The 21,186-nt window shown below is 36.6% G+C and overlaps 3 protein-coding genes across 6 annotated transcripts in view; 2 read left to right on the top strand and 1 right to left on the bottom strand.

Annotated features, from left to right (window-relative positions):
• Positions 1-8,922, top strand: part of LOC145959726 (sushi, von Willebrand factor type A, EGF and pentraxin domain-containing protein 1) — a gene marked incomplete at its 5' end in the record, with an annotated part of 12,853 nt that extends 3,931 nt beyond the window's left edge. The window contains 24 exons of the mRNA XM_083078846.1: positions 171-419; positions 548-796; positions 1,146-1,355; positions 1,441-1,535; positions 1,629-1,929; positions 2,005-2,217; positions 2,861-3,022; positions 3,102-3,398; positions 3,548-3,690; positions 3,790-3,889; positions 3,952-4,165; positions 4,235-4,392; positions 4,671-4,759; positions 4,823-4,932; positions 5,080-5,252; positions 5,476-5,690; positions 5,784-5,991; positions 6,112-6,285; positions 6,697-6,788; positions 6,857-6,993; positions 7,133-8,018; positions 8,202-8,373; positions 8,450-8,641; positions 8,738-8,922. Of these exons, the coding sequence (XP_082934972.1) occupies positions 171-419; positions 548-796; positions 1,146-1,355; positions 1,441-1,535; positions 1,629-1,929; positions 2,005-2,217; positions 2,861-3,022; positions 3,102-3,398; positions 3,548-3,690; positions 3,790-3,889; positions 3,952-4,165; positions 4,235-4,392; positions 4,671-4,759; positions 4,823-4,932; positions 5,080-5,252; positions 5,476-5,690; positions 5,784-5,991; positions 6,112-6,285; positions 6,697-6,788; positions 6,857-6,993; positions 7,133-8,018; positions 8,202-8,373; positions 8,450-8,641; positions 8,738-8,916 (5,018 nt within the window). The remainder of the gene's footprint in view (positions 1-170; positions 420-547; positions 797-1,145; positions 1,356-1,440; positions 1,536-1,628; positions 1,930-2,004; positions 2,218-2,860; positions 3,023-3,101; positions 3,399-3,547; positions 3,691-3,789; positions 3,890-3,951; positions 4,166-4,234; positions 4,393-4,670; positions 4,760-4,822; positions 4,933-5,079; positions 5,253-5,475; positions 5,691-5,783; positions 5,992-6,111; positions 6,286-6,696; positions 6,789-6,856; positions 6,994-7,132; positions 8,019-8,201; positions 8,374-8,449; positions 8,642-8,737) is intronic.
• On the bottom strand, positions 8,504-11,924 carry Manf (mesencephalic astrocyte-derived neurotrophic factor). Its single transcript, XM_083078842.1, has 6 exons — positions 11,587-11,924; positions 11,250-11,487; positions 10,715-10,819; positions 10,512-10,636; positions 10,275-10,416; positions 8,504-10,189 (listed from the first exon to the last, which is right to left on the bottom strand). The coding sequence occupies exons 3-6, from the start codon at positions 10,797-10,799 to the stop codon at positions 10,011-10,013; spliced, it is 531 nt and encodes a 176-aa protein (XP_082934968.1). The 5' UTR covers positions 10,800-10,819; positions 11,250-11,487; positions 11,587-11,924; the 3' UTR covers positions 8,504-10,010.
• LOC145959720 (uncharacterized) lies at positions 11,527-21,186 on the top strand. Of its 4 annotated transcripts, XM_083078838.1 has the most exons (5): positions 12,157-12,527; positions 12,949-13,033; positions 18,022-18,124; positions 18,213-18,546; positions 20,967-21,186. In XM_083078838.1, the coding sequence occupies exons 1-5, from the start codon at positions 12,482-12,484 to the stop codon at positions 21,074-21,076; spliced, it is 678 nt and encodes a 225-aa protein (XP_082934964.1). In that variant the 5' UTR covers positions 12,157-12,481; the 3' UTR covers positions 21,077-21,186. The 4 variants fall into 4 exon arrangements, with proteins under 4 accessions (XP_082934967.1, XP_082934964.1, XP_082934965.1 ...); XM_083078841.1 differs by lacking the exons at positions 12,157-12,527; positions 12,949-13,033 and adding an exon at positions 11,527-11,859; XM_083078839.1 differs by lacking the exons at positions 12,157-12,527; positions 12,949-13,033 and adding an exon at positions 15,278-16,004.

Raw genomic sequence — 21,186 nt, 5'->3', positions numbered from 1 at the left:
ATTAAAAATGATTTCATCGTAAAACATAAATTTTTCATCTATATTTTCTTTTCTTTGTACAATTACAAATTATCTAGAGATTAAATATCAATCAAATTTAAATCATCAAATTTAAATATCAATGTTTCGTTCTTGGTTTTGTAATGAATTAAATTTCGAACGTGATATAGATAAGATACCACCCTTGATAAAGTGTCCGGCCAACATCGTTGCGGAAACCGTGAAAGGTCGAAATTATGCGTACGTGAATTGGACGGTACCCGAGGTGACAGATAATGCGAACGAGTCGCCTATTTTGTGGACGAAACCGCACATCGTCTTGCCATGGAAGGTGAAAATCGGGACACGCATCGTAGTATACATAGCGCAAGATGCAAACGGCAACAAGGCCAGATGTAAATTTAAAGTCAAAGTTCTTGGTAAGTCATATTTATTTAAATATATATTTACTCTCTTGAGAAATATATTTGCAAGACAGAAAATAAATTGATCAACAAAATCGGATAAAAATATGTGTAAGATATCAGATATTTTTAAATAATTGTAGATCGAGAACCGCCCACCATCGAAAATTGCATCGATCCGCCAACTTTCTATACCGATCTCGATAATGGTCTCAATAATGTGACATGGGATGAGCCTGTCTTCTATGATAATTCGAGGACCTCGGTGCGAGTTAATCAGAGCCATCAACCTGGCGAGGATACTTTTCCGATCGGTCGAACGAGAGTTTTCTATAATGCTACCGACAAGTACGGCAATCGAGCGAGTTGCATATTGAATATTATAGTAGAAGGTAAACTTGTTTGAGGGATTGATGATTATATTTGCCATAATAAGAATTCTGCATAATGTAGAAATCTCTGTTTTAATAATAGTTTCTCTAATCAGTTTGGAATCGATTTTCTTTAACGAAACTGTCGAAAAAGATTTATTAAGATTATTTTGCAAATTTCCATTTTTTATCATATATTCTTAAAATTAAGATTTTAAATTAAAACATCATTAATTTTATCTGAAATTACTAATAATATAATTTTGTTCATATTTTAACTTCAACTAAAATATTATTGCGAGAAGTTTTCCTTTTTAATTGCTTGTAACTCGAAAACTGTTGATTCATTATAGTATAATTTTTTTCACAGATATATGCAAAAATTTGACAGAACCCACCAATGGCCGGTTAAATTGTTCTTCGACAGACGATCGTAAAATGCAATGCACTCTAACTTGCGAAAAAGGCTATGATTTTGCACTCGAACCAACAAATTTCAATGTTGTCGATGACGAGTTGTTGTTAAAATGTAATTCTAGCGATCATATATGGGAGGACAATTATCTACCGGAATGTTCAGGTACTTATATAATATTCATCAAGGAAAATTGATTATCCATTATTCTAATTGATATGAAATTATGTGATTTCGTTTATTTTAATAGAAGCGCAAATATTAAAGACGATATCTCAGGAGGGAAATGTGCTATTGCAAAGCAATGGAAGTACAATATGCGACAATGAAACGGTTTTTCGTGAAGTAAGTATTTATATTTCTATCTAATATAATATATATAATAATTAATTAATTTACAAACATAGACATAATTTTTGTACAATATATTATTTCTAGTTAAGTGATAATATTATTGATGATTTAAAATCAAAAGTGTTGGATATTTGCGACAACGATCTCGAATGTTCTTTGGTTAACTTTAATCCTGAGTGCGAAGAGGATCTTTTGACATCAAAGAGTTTCGAGGACAATTTAATAAGAAGACGAAGATTTAATCATGGATCTATAATTATATCTAAAAATAATAAAATACTTGGGAGATTGAAACGCGTAGCTAGATTGAATTCCAATACCAATAAAAATAAAACCAGACCTAGACAAAAGAAAGAGAGGATTGAGATTAAGTTTAAATTTATAGGTAAAAATTAAATTTTATTAATCGAGCTCTATCCATTAGTCGGATAATAAAAAGCAATCATTTCTATTATTACAGGCAGAATAATCGAAGAAAACTTTGAAAATCCTAAACAAGGAGTGCAAAAGTTGAGAGAAAAAATCGACACGTTGAAGAATTTGGGAAAATTAGATTTATTGAATAACAGAACAAACCAGGAAATTGCGAAGTTAGCTTTGAATCTACATCTCGTGTTCAAGGAGCCTCAAGATCTCTGCGATTCCGGAAGTGTGCTGAAGAAATATAGTTGCGGTAAGTAAAATATATGTATATACGTTATTTTATATATTAATTTCTCATATAATAATTAATATATTAATTTAATACAATTCACTTAATTCTTTTTCATTAATATAATAATTTATATAAACAAGCTTACACAATTCTATGTAACAATTTGTTTACATGTATATATCTTGTGCGTGCCACTCATTTCCCTGGCGAAAATAAGAAACTTTATAAAGCGTTAACAACCGTTGAGTGAGGGTTTTCTGAGAGTTTATATGCTTTTCAAACTTTGTAAGAGCACTTACATAACGCTGTTGGGTTTTGAATGCTTATCAAACGCTGCAGTGTTGCAATTTTTGTTCTACAAACTCTTTATATAATGTTACATGAAAGTTTTGCAATGCTGAGGTAACATTTTTCAGAGTACGTTCAGTAAACGTTGATACATCTTCGTGTACAGAGTTTACTCAGACTTTTCAAACGTTTACGATTACGCTATAACGTACAAACGTCTTTTAAACGCTGCAGTATTGCAATTTTTATTCTACAAACTCTTTACTAATCGTTTTTAAACTCTCGACGAACTTCCACAAACGTTCATGTAAACGCCAAACAAACGTCTCATTTTTGCCAGGGTTTTTATTGAATACGTTTTTACATTTTTCAGTAAAATGTCCCGCGGGTACTTTTTATAATGCCTCGATAAAAATTTGCCAACCGTGTCCTTTCGGACAATATCAGAATGCAACTGCTTCATTAAAGTGCATACCTTGTCCGGAGCATACTTTCACGAAGAGGATGCACGTGAAATCGCTGAAAGATTGCATTCGTAAGACTTTAGTCAGACATATCAATTTCTTATATTTTTTTATATATTGTATATGTATGTCCTCAGTTTCTTTGTACAGCTATGTGCCGACCAGGATATTATTCTCAGCATAAACGCTATCACGGATCGCGTTTAGCTACGGAGCCTTGTTTCGCATGCGACATCGGTTTCTATCAGCCGAGCTACGGACAAACTCAATGTTCACCGTGTCCGTTCAATACGACGACGGAAAAGCGTGGCTCCGCAAATATTCATGACTGCTTGCCGATACACGATAAGATCGACGATTGTCGGACGGATCCGTGTTTAAACGGTGGGCGATGCGTGGTTCAAGATGAAGGCGATTTCGCCTGCGAATGTCAAGAATATTATGTGGGTAAGATGTGGTTGTTTAATCGCAAATTATAAGATAATGATATATTAGCGCCAAAAGTATTTTTCATCTCTCTTTCTAAATTTTAATTTTTATTTTTTATTTTGCTGTTATATAAATAAGATTGATTACACATGTAACTATTTGTTCAGGATCGAAATGCGAAGAGTTCAAAGATCCATGCAATTCTTCGCCGTGCTTAAACGAGGGAATGTGTAAAGTACAACGGTATCCTGATAATTCTGTGACATTCGAGTGCACGTGCAAAAGCAGTTATACAGGCGTCAATTGTGAGGTAAACGAGAATTCATCTTAAAATGGATAGATTCGCAATAAAAAATAATAAGTCCTGAATAAATACAAGATACAAAAAAATGTGTACTTTCTCTTGCAGATTTATATAGACGAATGTTCCACTAATCCTTGTCAGAACGGCGGAAAATGCACGAGCACCGAGAGTGATTTCACCTGCGAGTGCAAGGACGGATTCGAAGGTACATCCGTCCTCGCTAATACATTGACAACGAACATTTTCCTGTTTCGTTGTATCGTTTAGGTCAGTTTTGCGAAATTCCGATGGATCATTGCGAGCTTATGCCCTGCGAGGAGGAATCCGCATGTCGCACCATCAACGGAACCTGGCGATGCTTCTGCAAACCCGGATTCCTAGGCCGCCATTGCAACCTATTGCCCTGCGACTGGTTACCATGTCACGCGAACGCGATTTGCGTAAATGTCAAGGAGGAAAACGCAACGCGAGAGAGTTACAGGTACATCTGACGGTAATTTCGCGAATATAAAGTTATAATTATACATTTATGATGTGTGCAATCGATTAGGTGCGAGTGTCCCGACGGATACACTGGAGAGGATTGCGCGACGAGAATCAATTACTGCGAGAGCTCGCCTTGCTTAAATAATGGGAATTGCATCAATCAGATGCACAATTACACTTGTAGTTGCCCAATGCTTTTCACAGGACGCAACTGCGAAACTGGCAAGTTAAAACTTGAATATCGCAAGAGTTTTAATGTCATAAAAATACTTTGTTAAGAAGTTTTATTTTGTGACAATAACATATCTTGTTATACGTATTATACGTTATTATAATTTATATTGGATTATTCGGAAAATTTTCTTGTAATTTATATATTTTTTTCTTATATCTCTTTCACAGAGAAAAGAGATTAGAAAATTTTCCGAGCAATTCAATAATAAATATCCATTATTTTTTTATATCAATTAAGAAGGATTACATTTTTTTAATGGCCGCAGAATTGTCATCTGATTATGTGATGCACTTTACAAAGTCCAGCACGACGGACTACGTCATCGTGAAAGAACTCGCAAAGGATCTTTCTCAGGTAGATTGAAAAAAAAAACGGGAAATTGAACCGACTGAGAATCGCTAAATTTACTGATTGCAGTTGTCCGTTTGTCTGTGGCTACAGTCGATGGACACTTTCAATTATGGTACGGTGTTGTCGTACGCGACGATGTTTCATGACAACGCTTTTACATTGACAGATTATAACGGGTAATTATATGTTCACGGAAATTCAATATATATATTTTATCAAAATTATGAAAAATAAATATCTCTATATTTTTTTACAAAATAAAAATAAAATATCTGGCACAATCTATTCGAATAAATTCTCCGCGGATTAACGTCCTTGCACAGATTCGTCTTGTACATTAACGGGGAAAGAGTCGTGACCGATATTAAAGTCAACGATGGTTATTGGCACTTCCTGTGCGTTACTTGGGAAAACGGATACGGCTCCTGGCGCGTATTTGTCGACGGAATCCTCAAAGACAGCGGCACTCGTTTAGCTCAGGGAGTTGTCATACAAGGTAAAGCAATGTACAGAGTGTTAACTATAGTAATAATTTTCATATTATAATTTTAACTTTAACTTTTTTAAAATTATGATAAAGCATTTTGGAGCTCGAGTTTGTAAAAATTTACGGGATGGTTTTTTTTGGAAAAATATTTTATTGAATTGTATTATCAAAAGTCATCTCTATGATATATATAAAACAACCAATTATACGATTGCGCAATTATTCTATTTAGCCAATGGATCCCTCGTTATCGGACAAGAACAAGATTATCTAGGAGGTGGTTTTTCCGAATCGGAAGCGTTTTTGGGAAAACTCGGCTTACTAGATATATGGGACATCGTTCTGGATGAGAAGAACATTACAGCACTATGGAACAGTTGTGAAAAATATAATGGGAATGTTGTAGCCTGGGCGCAGATGCAACAATATATTCACGGCGATATTGTGGTAATTACAAGCGCGTTAAAGTGTACAAAGTTTGCGTTCGATTTTAGCAGGATAGGATCATAATAAGCGATAATCATCTCATAATATCCTTAGATCTTAGCTAGCCCGTTTTGTCACGGCTGCCCCTTACCCGTAGTACCGTTCAAAAGTAATATTAATGTGAGCGAGGACCTGTCGGAGGTAACGTATTATTGCAACAACGGATACGTGATTCGGTTCGCTGGTGAGGAACACCGGTCCCTCGCTAGAAGATGTCTCAAGCATGGCCAATGGGAGGGACACGATACGCCAATCTGTACAAGTAAGACTATCGGATCGTTCTGATAAAGGAGATTAACTATTATTAATTTAATGATAATGACCATTAATTTTGATGATAATTCAATTATGAAGAAATTCAAGATTCTGATTCACGTTCAAGAAATAAGATGCGGCTTTCCGGGATACTTTCCGCGGGGATATATTTATGGCAGATCGTATTCATTCGGGGATGAGATATATTATTCTTGCGCCGAGGACTACGAACTTCGAGGGAACCCTCATCGAATTTGCAATTCCGATGGAAAATGGACCGGCCTGCCTCCGATCTGCATAGGTAACGCGAAATAAAATATCTTTATTAAATGTAAATTATATCCTTATCCAACACTTTCCCAATCATAGCAAAATAAAAGAATAAATATCTTAAAGTTAAAAACTTTAACTCGTTCGTCGAAACATTATCCCTTATCTTTTTGATGCAAGACAAAATTAGAATGTGATTAATTTATTAAAATTTTCGACTGAATATTTTTTTCTATATAAGAGCTTATAAAATAGGAGGGACTAACTGCATAATTATAATACTAATATACTGATTATTGTAAAATAAGAATAAAATGTAAAAATAAATAATATTATACTAATATATAATATATACTATACAATAATAATTTTGTTATAAAAATGAGTATAGTTCAATATTCTATAATTTCAAATATTAATTGCCAAACTTATTTCCCGGTAGGAATGACATGCAAAAACTTGCTAGCCCCCGAAAACGGAGATATAGAATACATATTGGAAGAGAATGAAAGAGATGATATCACGATATTACAGGTGTGTATATATCTTATCTTTGCAAAAAATATGTATCGCGCTTTCGAGTAAATTATTAATTATTTTAGGCTGGCCAACAATTGGAATTCAAATGCAGTCCCGGATATCGTCTACAAGGAGAAAAATATTTGACTTGTTTAGAGACCGGTATTTGGGATTACGAGAGACCGTCCTGTATACTTTACGGATGTCCTCCGCCGAAAAAGTGCGTTTTAAGCATGTATCGCACGATTCATCTTTTTTAAATTAGGTCAAAAATTTATTCAAAGAAAAAGTATTGTGCATGATAAAAAATTTCACTTAATAGAACATGTAAAACTATTTTACATTCTCCGGACATGTAGAATAAAACACGGCTACGTCGCCTTCGCAAATTCCAATAAATCAAACCAGACTTTCGTTTACGGTCCTGAGGAGAATACAATCGACGATCTCTCCAAAAGGACGTATCATTACGATGATATCGTTGGATTCCTTTGCCATCACGGGTACAAGTTTCACGGAAATCACAGTCTGTTGACGGAATTCAAGCTACAGTGTTCGACCAACGCCAGCTGGATTGGTTTCGTCCCCGATTGCGTTCCGCGCGTATGTCCTTGGCCGGAACGTATGAAAAATGGAAGAATCTTCCTCAGGAAACAAGACAATACCACGATCGAAATTCCCGAGGAGGGAGACGCGATGTCTGAATTTGTTGATGGTATAGCAACAGACAACGAGAAAGAAATCTCTCCGGAAATGTTTGTTTCCGGCGCGGAAATCGTCATCGTCTGTGATCCGAGATACGAATTGATCGGAGACAATGTTAGAACGTGCACCAACGAAACTTGGTCCTCGACTTTCACCTCTTGCGCACCCCGCAATTGTTCCGTTAAGGATCACCCGTTTTTTAAAATTATCAAAAAATTGGAGAACGAAAACGATGTGATATCGCTTGAATTCGATAATGAAAAATGGCACAGCATGGAGAATGTCACGAGCGCCTATAAACAATTCGAGATCTTTGCCGAAGGAAAGACTTACGGGCAACATATAATCCTAACGTGTCGGAATGGCACACAGATGAACCTGGACAAGCTGGTTATCAATGAAACAATCTCGAATATAACGTGGATGTGTAACGAGATTGGAAAATGGATAGTTTCGAATTTATCGTTGAATGAATCTGTACTGGAACAGCTGTTGAACGACTCGACATACGTCTGCGACAGATCGTGTGCACCCCCGGAGGTAATTGGGGCACAAATTTCTCGAAATATCAATAGACAATATTATAAAAATTAATGAAAAAAATTAATGAAAAAAATATGCCATAAGATAAAAGATTTAGGTTTAAAAGTAAAAGAATATTATGTACAAAAGTCTCGAATATTTAATTTTGAATATTATATTAATTTTGAATTTGAATTTTAGATACCAAAATATGGGTACATTGATAATATTAATAACACCGATGATATAAACAATCGTAAAGCGATCAACAACGTCGTGATCTTCAAGTGCCGTCACGGATATGTTTTGGAAGGTGATAAACGATCTGTTTGTCTACCGAACGTCACGTGGTCCGCTTTACCCTCTTGCAAACGTATGTTACATATTTTTTTCTCTTAAAATTGAAAATATTAGACATCTCTAAACCCCTATACATTATATACTTTTAGCTGTAGCATGCGGAGAGCCGCCGATCTTCGCGAATGCTATACTAAAGCGAGACGTTGGTGAAAAAACTCAAAATTTTATTTTTGGTAACATGATTTCTTATCAGTGTATTCCGGGCTATCGTGTATTTGGACAAATGACTTTAAGATGTTTGGGAAGCGGAAAGTGGTCGAGAATGAACGGCAGATGTTCGAGTGCGTATAAAAAAATAATAATAAATAGTTTTAAATCTATCCATCTTACTATCAAAGTCAACTTCAAACCATCTAAATTTACATTATTATTTTCAGAAATATCATGCGGTAAACCGCAGATTCAGCCTGGAATCATGCTCCATGGCCGTTCTTATCTATTTCAAGATCAATTGACTTATGTGTGTTCCGATGGTAAAAAGCGGGGAGTGATTACATGTCAAGCCGACGGGAAATGGAACGAATCCCCGAAATGTAATGGAAATAAAGACACGTAACTCTCACACGATGGTCGAATTTTCTCGCGCAAAATTCAGTAAAATGACATTTTCGTTTTTAATAACAACACACATGTTTTTATTTTTTTCTGAGTTCTCGTATCAAGATTTACGAATGTGACATAGAAAACGTAATCACGCAGTCTTATCACGAAATAAATAACTTAGTTTGAGATTTACAGAATAGTACGTACAGATATGCGGTAATATTTGATCTAAATATTATTTATGCACAATTTTTTCGTATTGTAATGATTAATTTCAATATATCGTACTCCTCTTTTGAGAATACATATATTTTTTTCATGTTTAACTGTAAAAGTTGGTGTATATCGATACAAATAATTCTCATCTCAAAAATTGGCATTGTGTTGAACTCGCATATTCGTGTACGATAGTTCATCAATACTGGCCACGACAAATACTACACGAGTTCAATTGTACATTTTGTTCGTGTTTCACGCTTCAAATAGATAATTAAAGAACAAGACTATAATAACATATAGCAGTTGAATAAAATATCTCTTACACATAAATACATGATAAATTGCGTTATAAATATCATTTGGACATATCATACAAACATATCTGCATATCACTATCTGAGGAAGAACAATAAATATATGTGAAAATAATTTTTTGTATAAATGTGTCTATTAATTTACGCCTAACGAGTTGATGTCATATAAATGAAGCACCTTCATTAAAATAGATACATTATTAGCATGGCTACATCAGAGAAAGAGAAATCAAGCTACTGATATAATACATCGCTCAAAATTATTGTAAGATGTAAACGTACCATTTGACAAAATGTTCATTATCTATTATTCTTTGTTTCATCCTAATTTTTGTTTCATGATAACTACTATATTATTTAATGGAACTTAAATATTTTAGCTTAAAAGATTGTTATTTTGACAATCAAAGACAACTTTGACAGAACAAGGCTATACAAATTGTGTATCATGTAGAGGATGTCTACATGAATAAATACATGTTCTAAATGCTGTAAACAATTCCTCTGCAAATTAAAAAGATAAATTTTAGCCATACTAACTTAATTGCTTGTCTAAATCGAAGACCATAATTCTTCAGAGCTCCTTCTTCGAGTTATTGCTGGAGTATTTAGGTTTGAGTTCTTCAATTCGTTTAATAAAGTCTGTCTTTTCTATACAACCATCACACACCTCTTCCCAATCATTCAGAATCTTTTTCAAGTCGCGCACCTTGAGTTTCTTCAAATTCACAGTGTTGAGATCAATTTGTTTTTCTAAAATAAAAATATCTATGTTACACACATATCTTACATCTTGCATTTGTAATAAAAATTACAAGAACTTGAAAATTATATGTACCGAATCTGAGGTCGCATATTTGAGCATCTTTCTTTTTCAATTTCTCGCATATCTTATCAGCAGGCATAGACCACGATAATGGTTTGCTCAGTTCGCCTAAAATACCAGTGGCAGATTCTTCCAATCCACCTAAATAATAACACTGAAAAGACATAATAGATGTAATTTTAATTTGAATGATTTAATTACCTAAAGAAATTTGCTATTATTTCATCTATAAAAATTGATTTTACTTACAAATCTATTTTCTTTTGATTTGGTGCCTTTACAATATTCTCGAAACTTTGCTTCAATCTTCTTGGGATCACTCTTAATGTCTGCTGACAATGTCTGACTAAATTTATCGACCACAGCGACACATACTATAAAATAGTGCATAATTAAGGAAAACTGTAAAAGAATTTGCATAAATTTTAGTGTAAAGGCCAAGAGATATTTACCTTCACAATCACCTTCTTTCAATGCTGTAACAGTACACACAATTCCAAGAAATATGGAAAATATCAGCGATACCGAAGTGTTCATTTTTCGTTTCTTTTGGTTTTCTGTTAAAGATAGTATTGTCAAGTCATTAAAATATAAGAAAAAGTAAATATATTTCTGACTTTAGTATATCAATTAATTATATATAAAATCTACATAAATAAATGCTCCAACGAAATGTATTAAATGTTTAATTTGAATGATTTAATTCTTCGTAAAAAAGACGCGAGAAGATGTTAGATCATTCTTTGGAATGTTGAAAATTTTCGTTGTTCATTCATTTATCGACGTTTTTATTCATCCTTTTTTTATTTCAGATACAAGATACGTAAGAAATTTATTCAACTCATAAGAACTTTACGTGAGATATTATTGGTACGAGAACAAAAGCGCATAAAATTAAGAGAGAATCACAAGATCGCGGAAAAAATGTAAACTCTCGAATATCCTAGAAGCATGCATTAGGTTATTTAAAATAAGCGTGTTACATACCGTTACGATCGGTGTAATAATCAACGTATCGTCGATGCAAAGTATTTGTCGATCGTAAATCAGCAACGCGCGATGATTTTAATTCATCCACTCGACTTTTTAACAAATGTCCTTCGAATCTCAACGGCTGTTTATTCCGCGCACGACTTTATACACGTTGGCTTCTGTCAAAAACCCGGAATCCCAGCTGGCGCACGTTCATTGGTTGTGACGTAGCGATGAGTCATAAACACTCAACCTGCTCAACCATGGTGTAAGTAGAAAGGTGAACCATTCCGAGAGATGCGCAGTAGGTTAAAATAAGTGGGAGACAGTCAGGCCCAGTTCCACAACTTACTTTAACCGAAGTTTCTTCTTCTTCTTCTTCTTCTTCTGTTGTGGCACTGGGCAATATTATTTTTCGCCCATGCTGCCAGATATCTTCGTGAGTATTAATAATCAGCAGAGTTTCTTACATCAAATAAAGTATAACAATCAGGGGTCATAGGTAAGGAAGGGGAAAGGATGAGGGGAAGGAGTAGGAGGGGGATTGGGGCGGCTATATCGCAGAAATAAATTTTCTGCCTCAGCGGGACTTGAACTCGAGACCCCTTTTTGGCCTATATGGCAGGCAAGTACCTTGCCGCCTTATGCCTGTTTCTACCAACGTCGTTTAACTTTAATCTTAGCTTAACTCACTCTTTGTCTCCTTCTAATGCCTGTTTCTACCAACGTCGTTTAACTTTAATCTTAGCTTAATTCACTCTTTGTCTCTTTCTAACTGTTCTTTTAGAAAGAGACAAAGAATGAGTTAAGCTAAGATTAAGTTAAACGACGTTGGTAGAAACAGGCATAACTGTTCTTTTAGAAAGAGACAAAGAATGAGTTAAGCTAAGATTAAGTTAAACGACGTTGGTAGAAACAGGCATTAGCCACACGCCGCCCCCTTAACCGAAGTTTAACTCGTTAAAGGAAGATTTACATTGCGTCCCAAACCCATAGTATCCAATCGGACGTCATACATCGGACATTGAACGTAATGTAAATCCTCCTTTAACGAGCTGAACTTCGGTTAGAATAATTCGGTTGTGGAACTGGGCCTCAGCCAATTACGCTTTGAGCTTTTATGCGAAATTCAATATGGCTGCTTATATACTTTCACTGTCACATTGAATGAGTTGAACATGAGTTGAACTGATCGTTATTAATTATCGGTTGAATGTTGTTTTCATCGTGATTAAAATGTGCTGAAAATGCCAGTGTGCTGCGTTAAAAATTGCAAGAGTCGGACCGGTCGTGGTAACAGAGAAAATTACAACGTATTGTTGTGTTATTTTCCCAAAGAGCCTGTACTAAAAAAGAAAAAAGAAAACTCAAACATATGTGCAATAAACAGTCTGTATAGTCATACTTCGCTTCTGTAATATTTATATTAAATACAACATATTTTTATCCAAATTGCGTTAGATACAATCTCATTTCATTTTTGAAATTTTCAAACAGCGCGCTGTCTAAAAGCTCAAGTTCTGATTGGTCAAGATCTCAGACCTCTGCCATTATGCGCGGTTCACCTTTCTACTTACACCGGCTGCGTTCCGATATTCACTGCCAATACTGAAAATCTATAGTATGCGTGACATAAACTATAGATTCTCAGTACTGGCAGTGAATATCGGAACGCAGCCCATGACAGCCTTCTGCATAATACACGTCTGTGTAGACGTGCACGATCTAGTCAAGCTCCTTGCACAAATCTTCAAAAAAGTCATCAAGAATCTCGCCTTCTACAAGCTAATTTTCCAAAGGTAAAAACTACTTCTACTACTTTCGAAACACCTCCCTCAAACCTTCCCATACAGCACAGAAACTTGCATCAACATTGCTGCAATGTTACAACATTGCTCACTGCAGTGTAATGTTGCAAAAATAATGCAGAGACATTATTTTGTAATATTACTTTGGCAATGTTGCAGCAACGTTTTAACATAGCGAAAATATATAACATGTGTTTCTTTACTTGCCGCTATGCGGCGACACCAAATTTAACTAACTCGTATTCGAATTCATCTAAAGTGGATATAAGGTCTATAAAGGACTAATGTAGTAATTATATTTCTTGTCTCGTGTCAGTTTAATTTCTGATAAACTGACTTAGTTTATTTAATATTCTGAATCCTAATGAGGGATTTAGATTATTAAACAAATAATTTGTTTAATAATCTGGATCCCTCATTGGGTTTCAGAATATTAAACAGATTTTTCTCAATTGAATGGGTAAATAGAAAATAGTTCATTTGCACGTATTAAAATATTCTGGTGTCGAATGTATGTAAAATAATTGTATGTATATTATTGAGATAAATATTTAAGAAAAATCTAATAAAAAACACTAATATATGTTTTTTTAAAGGCATTTTTTTCTATCTTTCTTAAACATTTTTTTATATTTTCAAAGTTTATTTATTAAATTTAAAACTGTGTCTGCATTTGTAGCAAAACACGTTTTAATATTACAAATAAGTTGCACCCTACCGTAGGCACCCTGGCAAAAATGAGACGTTTGTTTGGCGTTTACATGAACGTTTGTGGAAGTTCGTCGAGAGTTTAAAAAACGATTAGTAAAGGGTTTGTAGAACAAAAATTGCAACACTGCAGCGTTTAAAAGATGTTTGTACGTTATAGCGTAAACGTAAACGTTTGAAAAGTCTGAGTAAACTCTGTACACGAAGATGTATCAACGTTTACTGAACGTACTCTGAAAAATGTTACCTCAGCATTGCAAAACTTTCATGTAACATTATATAAAGAGTTTGTAGAACAAAAATTGCAACACTGCAGCGTTTGATAAGCATTCAAAACCCAACAGCGTTATGTAAGTGCTCTTACAAAGTTTGAAAAGCATATAAACTCTCAGAAAACCCTCACTCAACGGTTGTTAACGCTTTATAAAGTTTTTTATTTTCGCCAGGGCACCCCTACCGGCGGGGTGGGTGCAACTTTCCACGCGAAGCGAGGTTTCACTTTGCAACTTTCCACGCGAAGCGAGGTTCCACTTTGCAACTTTTCACGCGAAGCGAGGGGGACGGGGTGGGTGCGGGAGGGGGGCCGAAGGCCCCCCCTTGCACCGCCCCGTGTGTGTGTGTGTGTGTCTGCTCCATGCTTGTCGTAAGAAATTAACCAATCATATTCGATTACTATTTCACATTCAACTGTGATTGATCAATTCCTTAAGGCTTATTCCTATTGTAGATTCGGCCTTAATGTAAAAGTTTATTTTTCGTTTTTTAAGCAAATAATGAACCAACAAACGTTATAATTAGGCCAACAATCATCTCCAAACGATTCCGCATCGATTGAACCGCTTTTTAAACGAAAATAAGATTTCGCCGGCTAACTTCACGCTGATTTTTATTTTTTGTTTAAAAAAAAATATAAACCAACAAACGTTGAAATTAGGCCAACAATCACCGACAAACGACCAACAAACGATTAAAAAAAAAAAAATTAAAAAAGTCGAAGTTGCCCGGCTAAGTTCCCGGAGGTTTCTCTCTGTATATTGTTGGAAATACAATTGGTCACACTGTTTGTGACCATATTGTTAGAAATACGCACTGAATTATTTTGTCATGTTGGCAACCCTTTAATCAACGATTGAGTTAATCGGAGTTTGGTCGAAGCGGCCCTAAATCCGACAGACAGATAAAGCCCCTTGCACAATGCTAGGCAACAGGCAATAAGAACAGAAATAGTATCTTTCTCTGCTCCTATTGGTGAATATTTTCTGTTCCGCGTATTTATTAGTGAATAGTTTCTATTCCTTATTTCTATTGCCTGTTGCCTAGCATTGTGCAAGGGGCTTTATAGTCACTATTTCTAGAATTAGATCCAACCATTATCACCTCAACTCCAGTCTATGGCCGGTATTCATAGTCCGTTCTTATATTTAAGATCGTCTTAAGAATCCATTCAACCAATCAAATAGCTGCAATGCGGTCATTGATTGGTTGAATGGGTTCTTAAGACGATCTTAAATATAAGAACGGACTATGAATACCGGCCTATATCGCTGCAATCTAGTACAATCTCCTGTATGTGAATACGTTTACACGGCAACGTTAATCAGGTTTACTCCTCCCCACTCTCTATGGTGTGCGAGAGAGAGAGCACGACTTACGGACTATCTCTGTCCTTCAGTTTGTGCTTCAGCTTTTCTCACGGAACGCGCAGTCTATTATTATATGTCTATGTATTACACCAGTTGTAGTAACGCTACTCCTGCTGAGGAAAAGGAATAAACTTAAGCCGACGGCACACGGTACGATTTTTCGTACTGGATTTGATAAGATTTAGTAAAATACTAAAAATGCACCAATCAGAATGCAGCATTTCTAATATTTTACTAAATCTTATCAAATCCAGTACGAAAAATTGTACCGTGTGCCGTAGGCTTTACAAATCCGGCTTTAAGAAGACGTGTAAACGCTACGAGAGTTATAACAATCGTATTGCCAACCTGAATAATCAAGTATAAACGAGTGACGAGTACTAGTATACAATAGAGGTCTAAATATCAGAGAGGCGCCAACTCGTGCCTCCTTCTGATTGGTGGTGAGCTATCCGTTCTTAAGATGGCGGCTACGGTAACAAAGTGGGAGTAAACCTAGGGAATACTAAGGTAAACTAACCTGCGATTTACATGGACTAATACTGAAACACCGTCACTACCACTATAACATCACGTGCATGTAGGATCTAAGATGGCGGCGCGGCGGCATGGTGAGGGTAGTTTGACGTCTCTCTGATATTTAGACCTCTAGTATACAAAAACTGCCAATAAGTTAAAGTAAAGAGGAATAGTGATAAAATAAATCCTTGCGTGTAAACGAACATCACTTTTAGGGAGTTATAACTACGATTGTTACTAAACCAGATTAACGTTGCTGTGTAAACGTACTCTGTGACTGTTGATATCACAGACTTCCAGACGGAGCATTTTCCCGAGGGGAAGGTACGGGCAGCGGTAAGGGAACCAATGCACCTCGGCTCACCTCGGCTCCCCTCGGATACATTCGGTCATTAAACGAAAGAAAGACAAAGACGCTCTGCGTATCAACTCTACCGAATATATCCGAAAAGAACCGAAATAAACCGAAATACACTGACTCTTCTCCACTTTCACCACAGTTCCCCCTTTGCTTCTCGACCTACCCCCCTTGCCTAAGATGGCAGTTCATGCTCCGTCTGGAAGTCTGTGGTTGATATCCTAATCAAGACGTTAAACCAGAGAGAAACCTGAGAGCGGCCACCTCGCTTTAACGAACACATTGAGCCTGTTCTTTTTAGCTGCACTGCTGCACTAGTGCAATTAGTTAGAGTGAAAGAAAGTATGTTTGTCTCTTTCTAACTTATTGCACTAGTGCAGCAGTGCAGCTAAAAAGAACAGACCCATTGTCCTAATGCGCCGCCTGACAAAGTGGACGTCAACTACGTCCGTTACGCTCGATAATGATACATGGTTCGTGTCCGAGCTATGGTTCATGTCCGAATTATTCACATGAGATGGACATGAGAGTTAAGCCTACGGCACACGGTACAATTTTTCGTACTGGATTTGATAAGATTTAGTAAAATATTAGAAATGCTGCATTCTGATTGGTGCATTTTTAGTATTTTACTAAATCTTATCAAATCCAGTACGAAAAATCGTACCGTGTGCCGTCGGCTTTAGACAAGAGCCGATAATCTATCTCGTTCTGCTTTTGTCTCACCAACAATAGCAGACCACGCGGCGGTAGGCATGAGGCGAGCTAGCGGTGATTTTATATCGTAAAGCTCAGTAAAGTCTCCTTCCATCCCTCGTCGGCCCCGTCTCATCTTTCACGCGCTACATTTTACATAATTCAAATAGGATTTCGAGACGACTTCGGGCGCCCAATACATAGAGACAAATTTATTTATTTATTATAAAGACATTTATTAAAAATGTTTTTTAATAAAACCTTTTCTTTTTATTTAAAATAAATATATCTGTATTTCATAAATGCTTGCAACTCTCATATTATTAATATTTTATTTTATATATTTTTTAAATAATTAATTCGAAAAATATACATGTCGATGCGAATGATATCTTACTTTGATGCATTTGCGTGTTAGTGTTAGACATGAAAAATATAATGTAACACAACATCTAGCGTATCGAATGCTGTGAACAGTTTTCTGGTAAAAAAATAAAGTTTCAATAAGATTACTCACACGTATACGGTACAATACAGCATCCAATGCGCTAGATGTTGTATTACATTATATTTTTCATGGTTTTATGATAAATATCATCCTGGCTCATGTCTTGATGAGATCGATAATTCGGATGATTAATTTTATGTAATCATTTTTTATGTAATCATGTTTAATTTTGAAAATAATAACAAAAAGATAGATAAACCAGTTTGTGAAACTATAATTCTTTATATGATGACATACAAAATAACTTCACATTAACAATAAACAGATTCTTTAATCTTTTATTAATATATAAAAGAATTACGTTTTAAAGTGTGATTTCGTGGCTATTTGATGCTATGAAACAAGTAATGCGCGACAACACGCTGAGAATAATCAGTCAGCGTAGCGAGCTTTACGTGTGCGCTCGGTTAACTTCGGACAATAGAAGGGCGCAGACAATAATTCGCTGACTCTTTCTTTCCCGAGAGGCTCTTTCTTTGTCTGCGCTCTTCTATTGCCCAAAGTTGACCGAGCGCACACGTATACGGCTCTTTCCTTGTGTGCGTAGCGGGCAGCGTCTCGATCTGGCATCACTATCGGCGATTGGATTCACGATTATTCATTGCCTGGAAGTACAGGAAGAAGGACAAGGAAGGACGGCGCCGAGTTTAGTGAGTATCATACATATAATTACTCATTATACATGTCATTTTAAATACATAAATGCTTATGTACTTTATTAATATTGAATTGTTGCAGCATACATATAAATACAATGACGACGATGACGACAACGGCCCCGACGGCTACGGCGGATACGGTGGCGAAGACGGCGATGGCCCCGATGGCCACGGCGATCACGGTGGCGACGGTCCCGACGGCCACGGCAACGGGCCCGATGACCACGGCAACGGGCCCGATGACCACGGCGACCACGGTGGCGACGGCCACGGCAATGGGCCCGATGACCACAGCGACCACGGTGGCGACGGCCACGGCATCGGCCCCGATGACCACGGCGACGGCGACGGCCCCGATGACCACGGTGGCGACGGTCCCGACCGCCACGACAACGGAGCCGATTGTATTAACCGTAAGTAAAGATTAATACATTTTATATTATAAATATTAATATTTTGACGGCCGCACATATACGGTCAACAGTGTTAATAAAAGAAATCGCGGAATGTTTTGCTTTGTCTCGCTTTCATATATATTTACGAAAGCATGTTGTTTTTAGATATACAGGGCGATCCTGAAAAACGTTATGTCTTTAAAATGACGTATTCCTGACACCATTCTAAGACAATTTTTCCTTTACCAAAATTTGATTTGAAGCGTAGTTTTTGAATTATGAGCAAAAATAGTTAGTAAATCACGCGTCGGGTACAGAAGGCAGGTAGGAGTGGCGCGGCGTGCCGCGAGCGCGGGCGCAGCTGACCGCCCGACGGGTGATTATCACCGCATGAGTCGCTAACTATTTTATCTTATAACATAAAATTATGCTTTAAATAAAATTTTGGTAAAGAAGAAAATGTCTTAGAATTACGTCAGAAATACGTGTTCCTTAAAATAACGTTATTTTAATAATGAAAAGTTGTTCCGGATCGCCGGCCGTCCGACGTTGCAATCAGCTGATTACTACACGCGATGTGTGTATGGCGGAGTGTGTGCGTAAGAGAGAGAAAGAGAGAGAGAGGGAGGGTAGGAGGGACAGACATTCATACACACGCACGCACTTTTTTCTCGCTCTCTTTCTCTCTTTTACGCAACACTCATACACTCTCTCATTCAGTCTCTCACTCACACTCTCTCGGTCACTCACTCACCTGCTTACTCACTTGCTCACTCACCTTGTAGCAGCGTAGCGAATCTTCATGCTATGTATTGTTGTTATCTGCTGCACGGTTATGATTGCTAGAGATGCGCGACACATCGAAATTTTTTCGATTATTAGTCTCACACTCGATTGACACAATACAGATTACACGATAACGAGTTTACTGTTTATTCACTCACTATTGATTTATCGATACCAAAAATTACTTTCAAAGAAACGCGAATGCAAACAGCACATGACTCGACGCGAAGCGACGGACCGCGGAGACTGCGCGACCACAAGAGTTATGTTGCCAGAAACGCGACACGCGACATCTAACAAACGACTTGCGCGTGGCGCGTGATTGACGCGAGATAAGACGAACGATCGGCTAAAACCTTCGCATTGCGAATGCGGTAGAAAACATGAAACGTATAATGACATACTTAAAAAATTAATTATTTATTATAAATAATAACTATTTCTAATTATAATAAATAATTATTATTTTAAAAAGCATGTGTTGTACGTTATTACGTTTTCGAAATTATTGCATTCACGATGCAAGATTTAAGTCAATCGCAAGAATAATGTAATTTTAATTACGTCGCGTGTCGCGTTTCTGGCAACATAACTCTTGTGGTCGCGCAGTCTCCGCGGTCCGTCGCTTCGCGTCGAGTCATGTGCTGTTTGCATTCGCGTTTCTTTGAAAGTAATTTTTGGTATCGATAAATCAATAGTGAGTGAATAAACAGTAAACTCGTTATCGTGTAATCTGTATTGTGTCAATCGAGTGTGAGACTAATAATCGAAAAAATTTCGATGTGTCGCGCATCTCTAGCAATCATAACCGTGCAGCAGATAACAACAATACATAGCATGAAGATTCGCTACGCTGCTACAAGGTGAGTGAGCAAGTGAGTAAGCAGGTGAGTGAGTGACCGAGAGAGTGTGAGTGAGAGACTGAATGAGAGAGTGTATGAGTGTTGCGTAAAAGAGAGAAAGAGAGCGAGAAAAAAAGTGCGTGCGTGTGTATGAATGTCTGTCCCTCCTACCCTCCCTCTCTCTCTCTTTCTCTCTCTTACGCACACACTCCGCCATACACACATCGCGTGTAGCAATCAGCTGATTGCAACGTCGGACGGCCGGCGATCCGGAACAACTTTTCATTATTAAAATAACGTTATTTTAAGGAACACGTATTTCTGACGTAATTCTAAGACATTTTCTTCTTTACCAAAATTTTATTTAAAGCATAATTTTATGTTACAAGATAAAATAGTTAGCGACTCATGCGGTGATAATCACCCGTCGGGCGGTCAGCTGCGCCCGCGCTCGCGGCACGCCGCGCCGCTCCTACCTGCCTTCTGTACCCGACGCGTGATTTACTAACTATTTTTGCTCATAATTCAAAAACTACGCTTCAAATCAAATTTTGGTAAAGGAAAAATTGTCTTAGAATGGTGTCAGGAATACGTCATTTTAAAGACATAACGTTTTTCAGGATCGCCCTGTATATACACACACACACACACACACACACACACACACACACACACACACACACACACACACACATATATATATATATATATTATATTATATTTGACGCCTTGCACAAGGCTGTTTCAGAGTTCGCTTTTCGAGGGTAATATAATATTTATTATATATATAATATTTATCTCTTATTGCAGCAAGAACAATTACAATCGGTGATACAAGCAGCTGTTGCTGCTGCGCAGAGAGGATGGAGGAGAAGAAGAGAATGGAGAAGAGGAAGAAGAAGAGGAAGAGGAAGAGGTAAAGGCCGAGGTAGAGGTGGAGGCGGAGAAAAAGAAATTTAAATTTACTATTATTAACTCTAAAAGTTAAAAATAATATATAAATAAATAAATAAAAAATAACTAAATAATA

This window comes from Camponotus vicinus, unplaced genomic scaffold, assembly GCF_025532165.1.
Source record: "Camponotus vicinus isolate PSW18456_S1 unplaced genomic scaffold, iyCamVici1.0 SCAF_1, whole genome shotgun sequence".
NCBI lineage: Eukaryota > Metazoa > Arthropoda > Insecta > Hymenoptera > Formicidae > Camponotus > Camponotus vicinus.
This window is presented reverse-complemented; position numbering and strand designations above follow the sequence as displayed.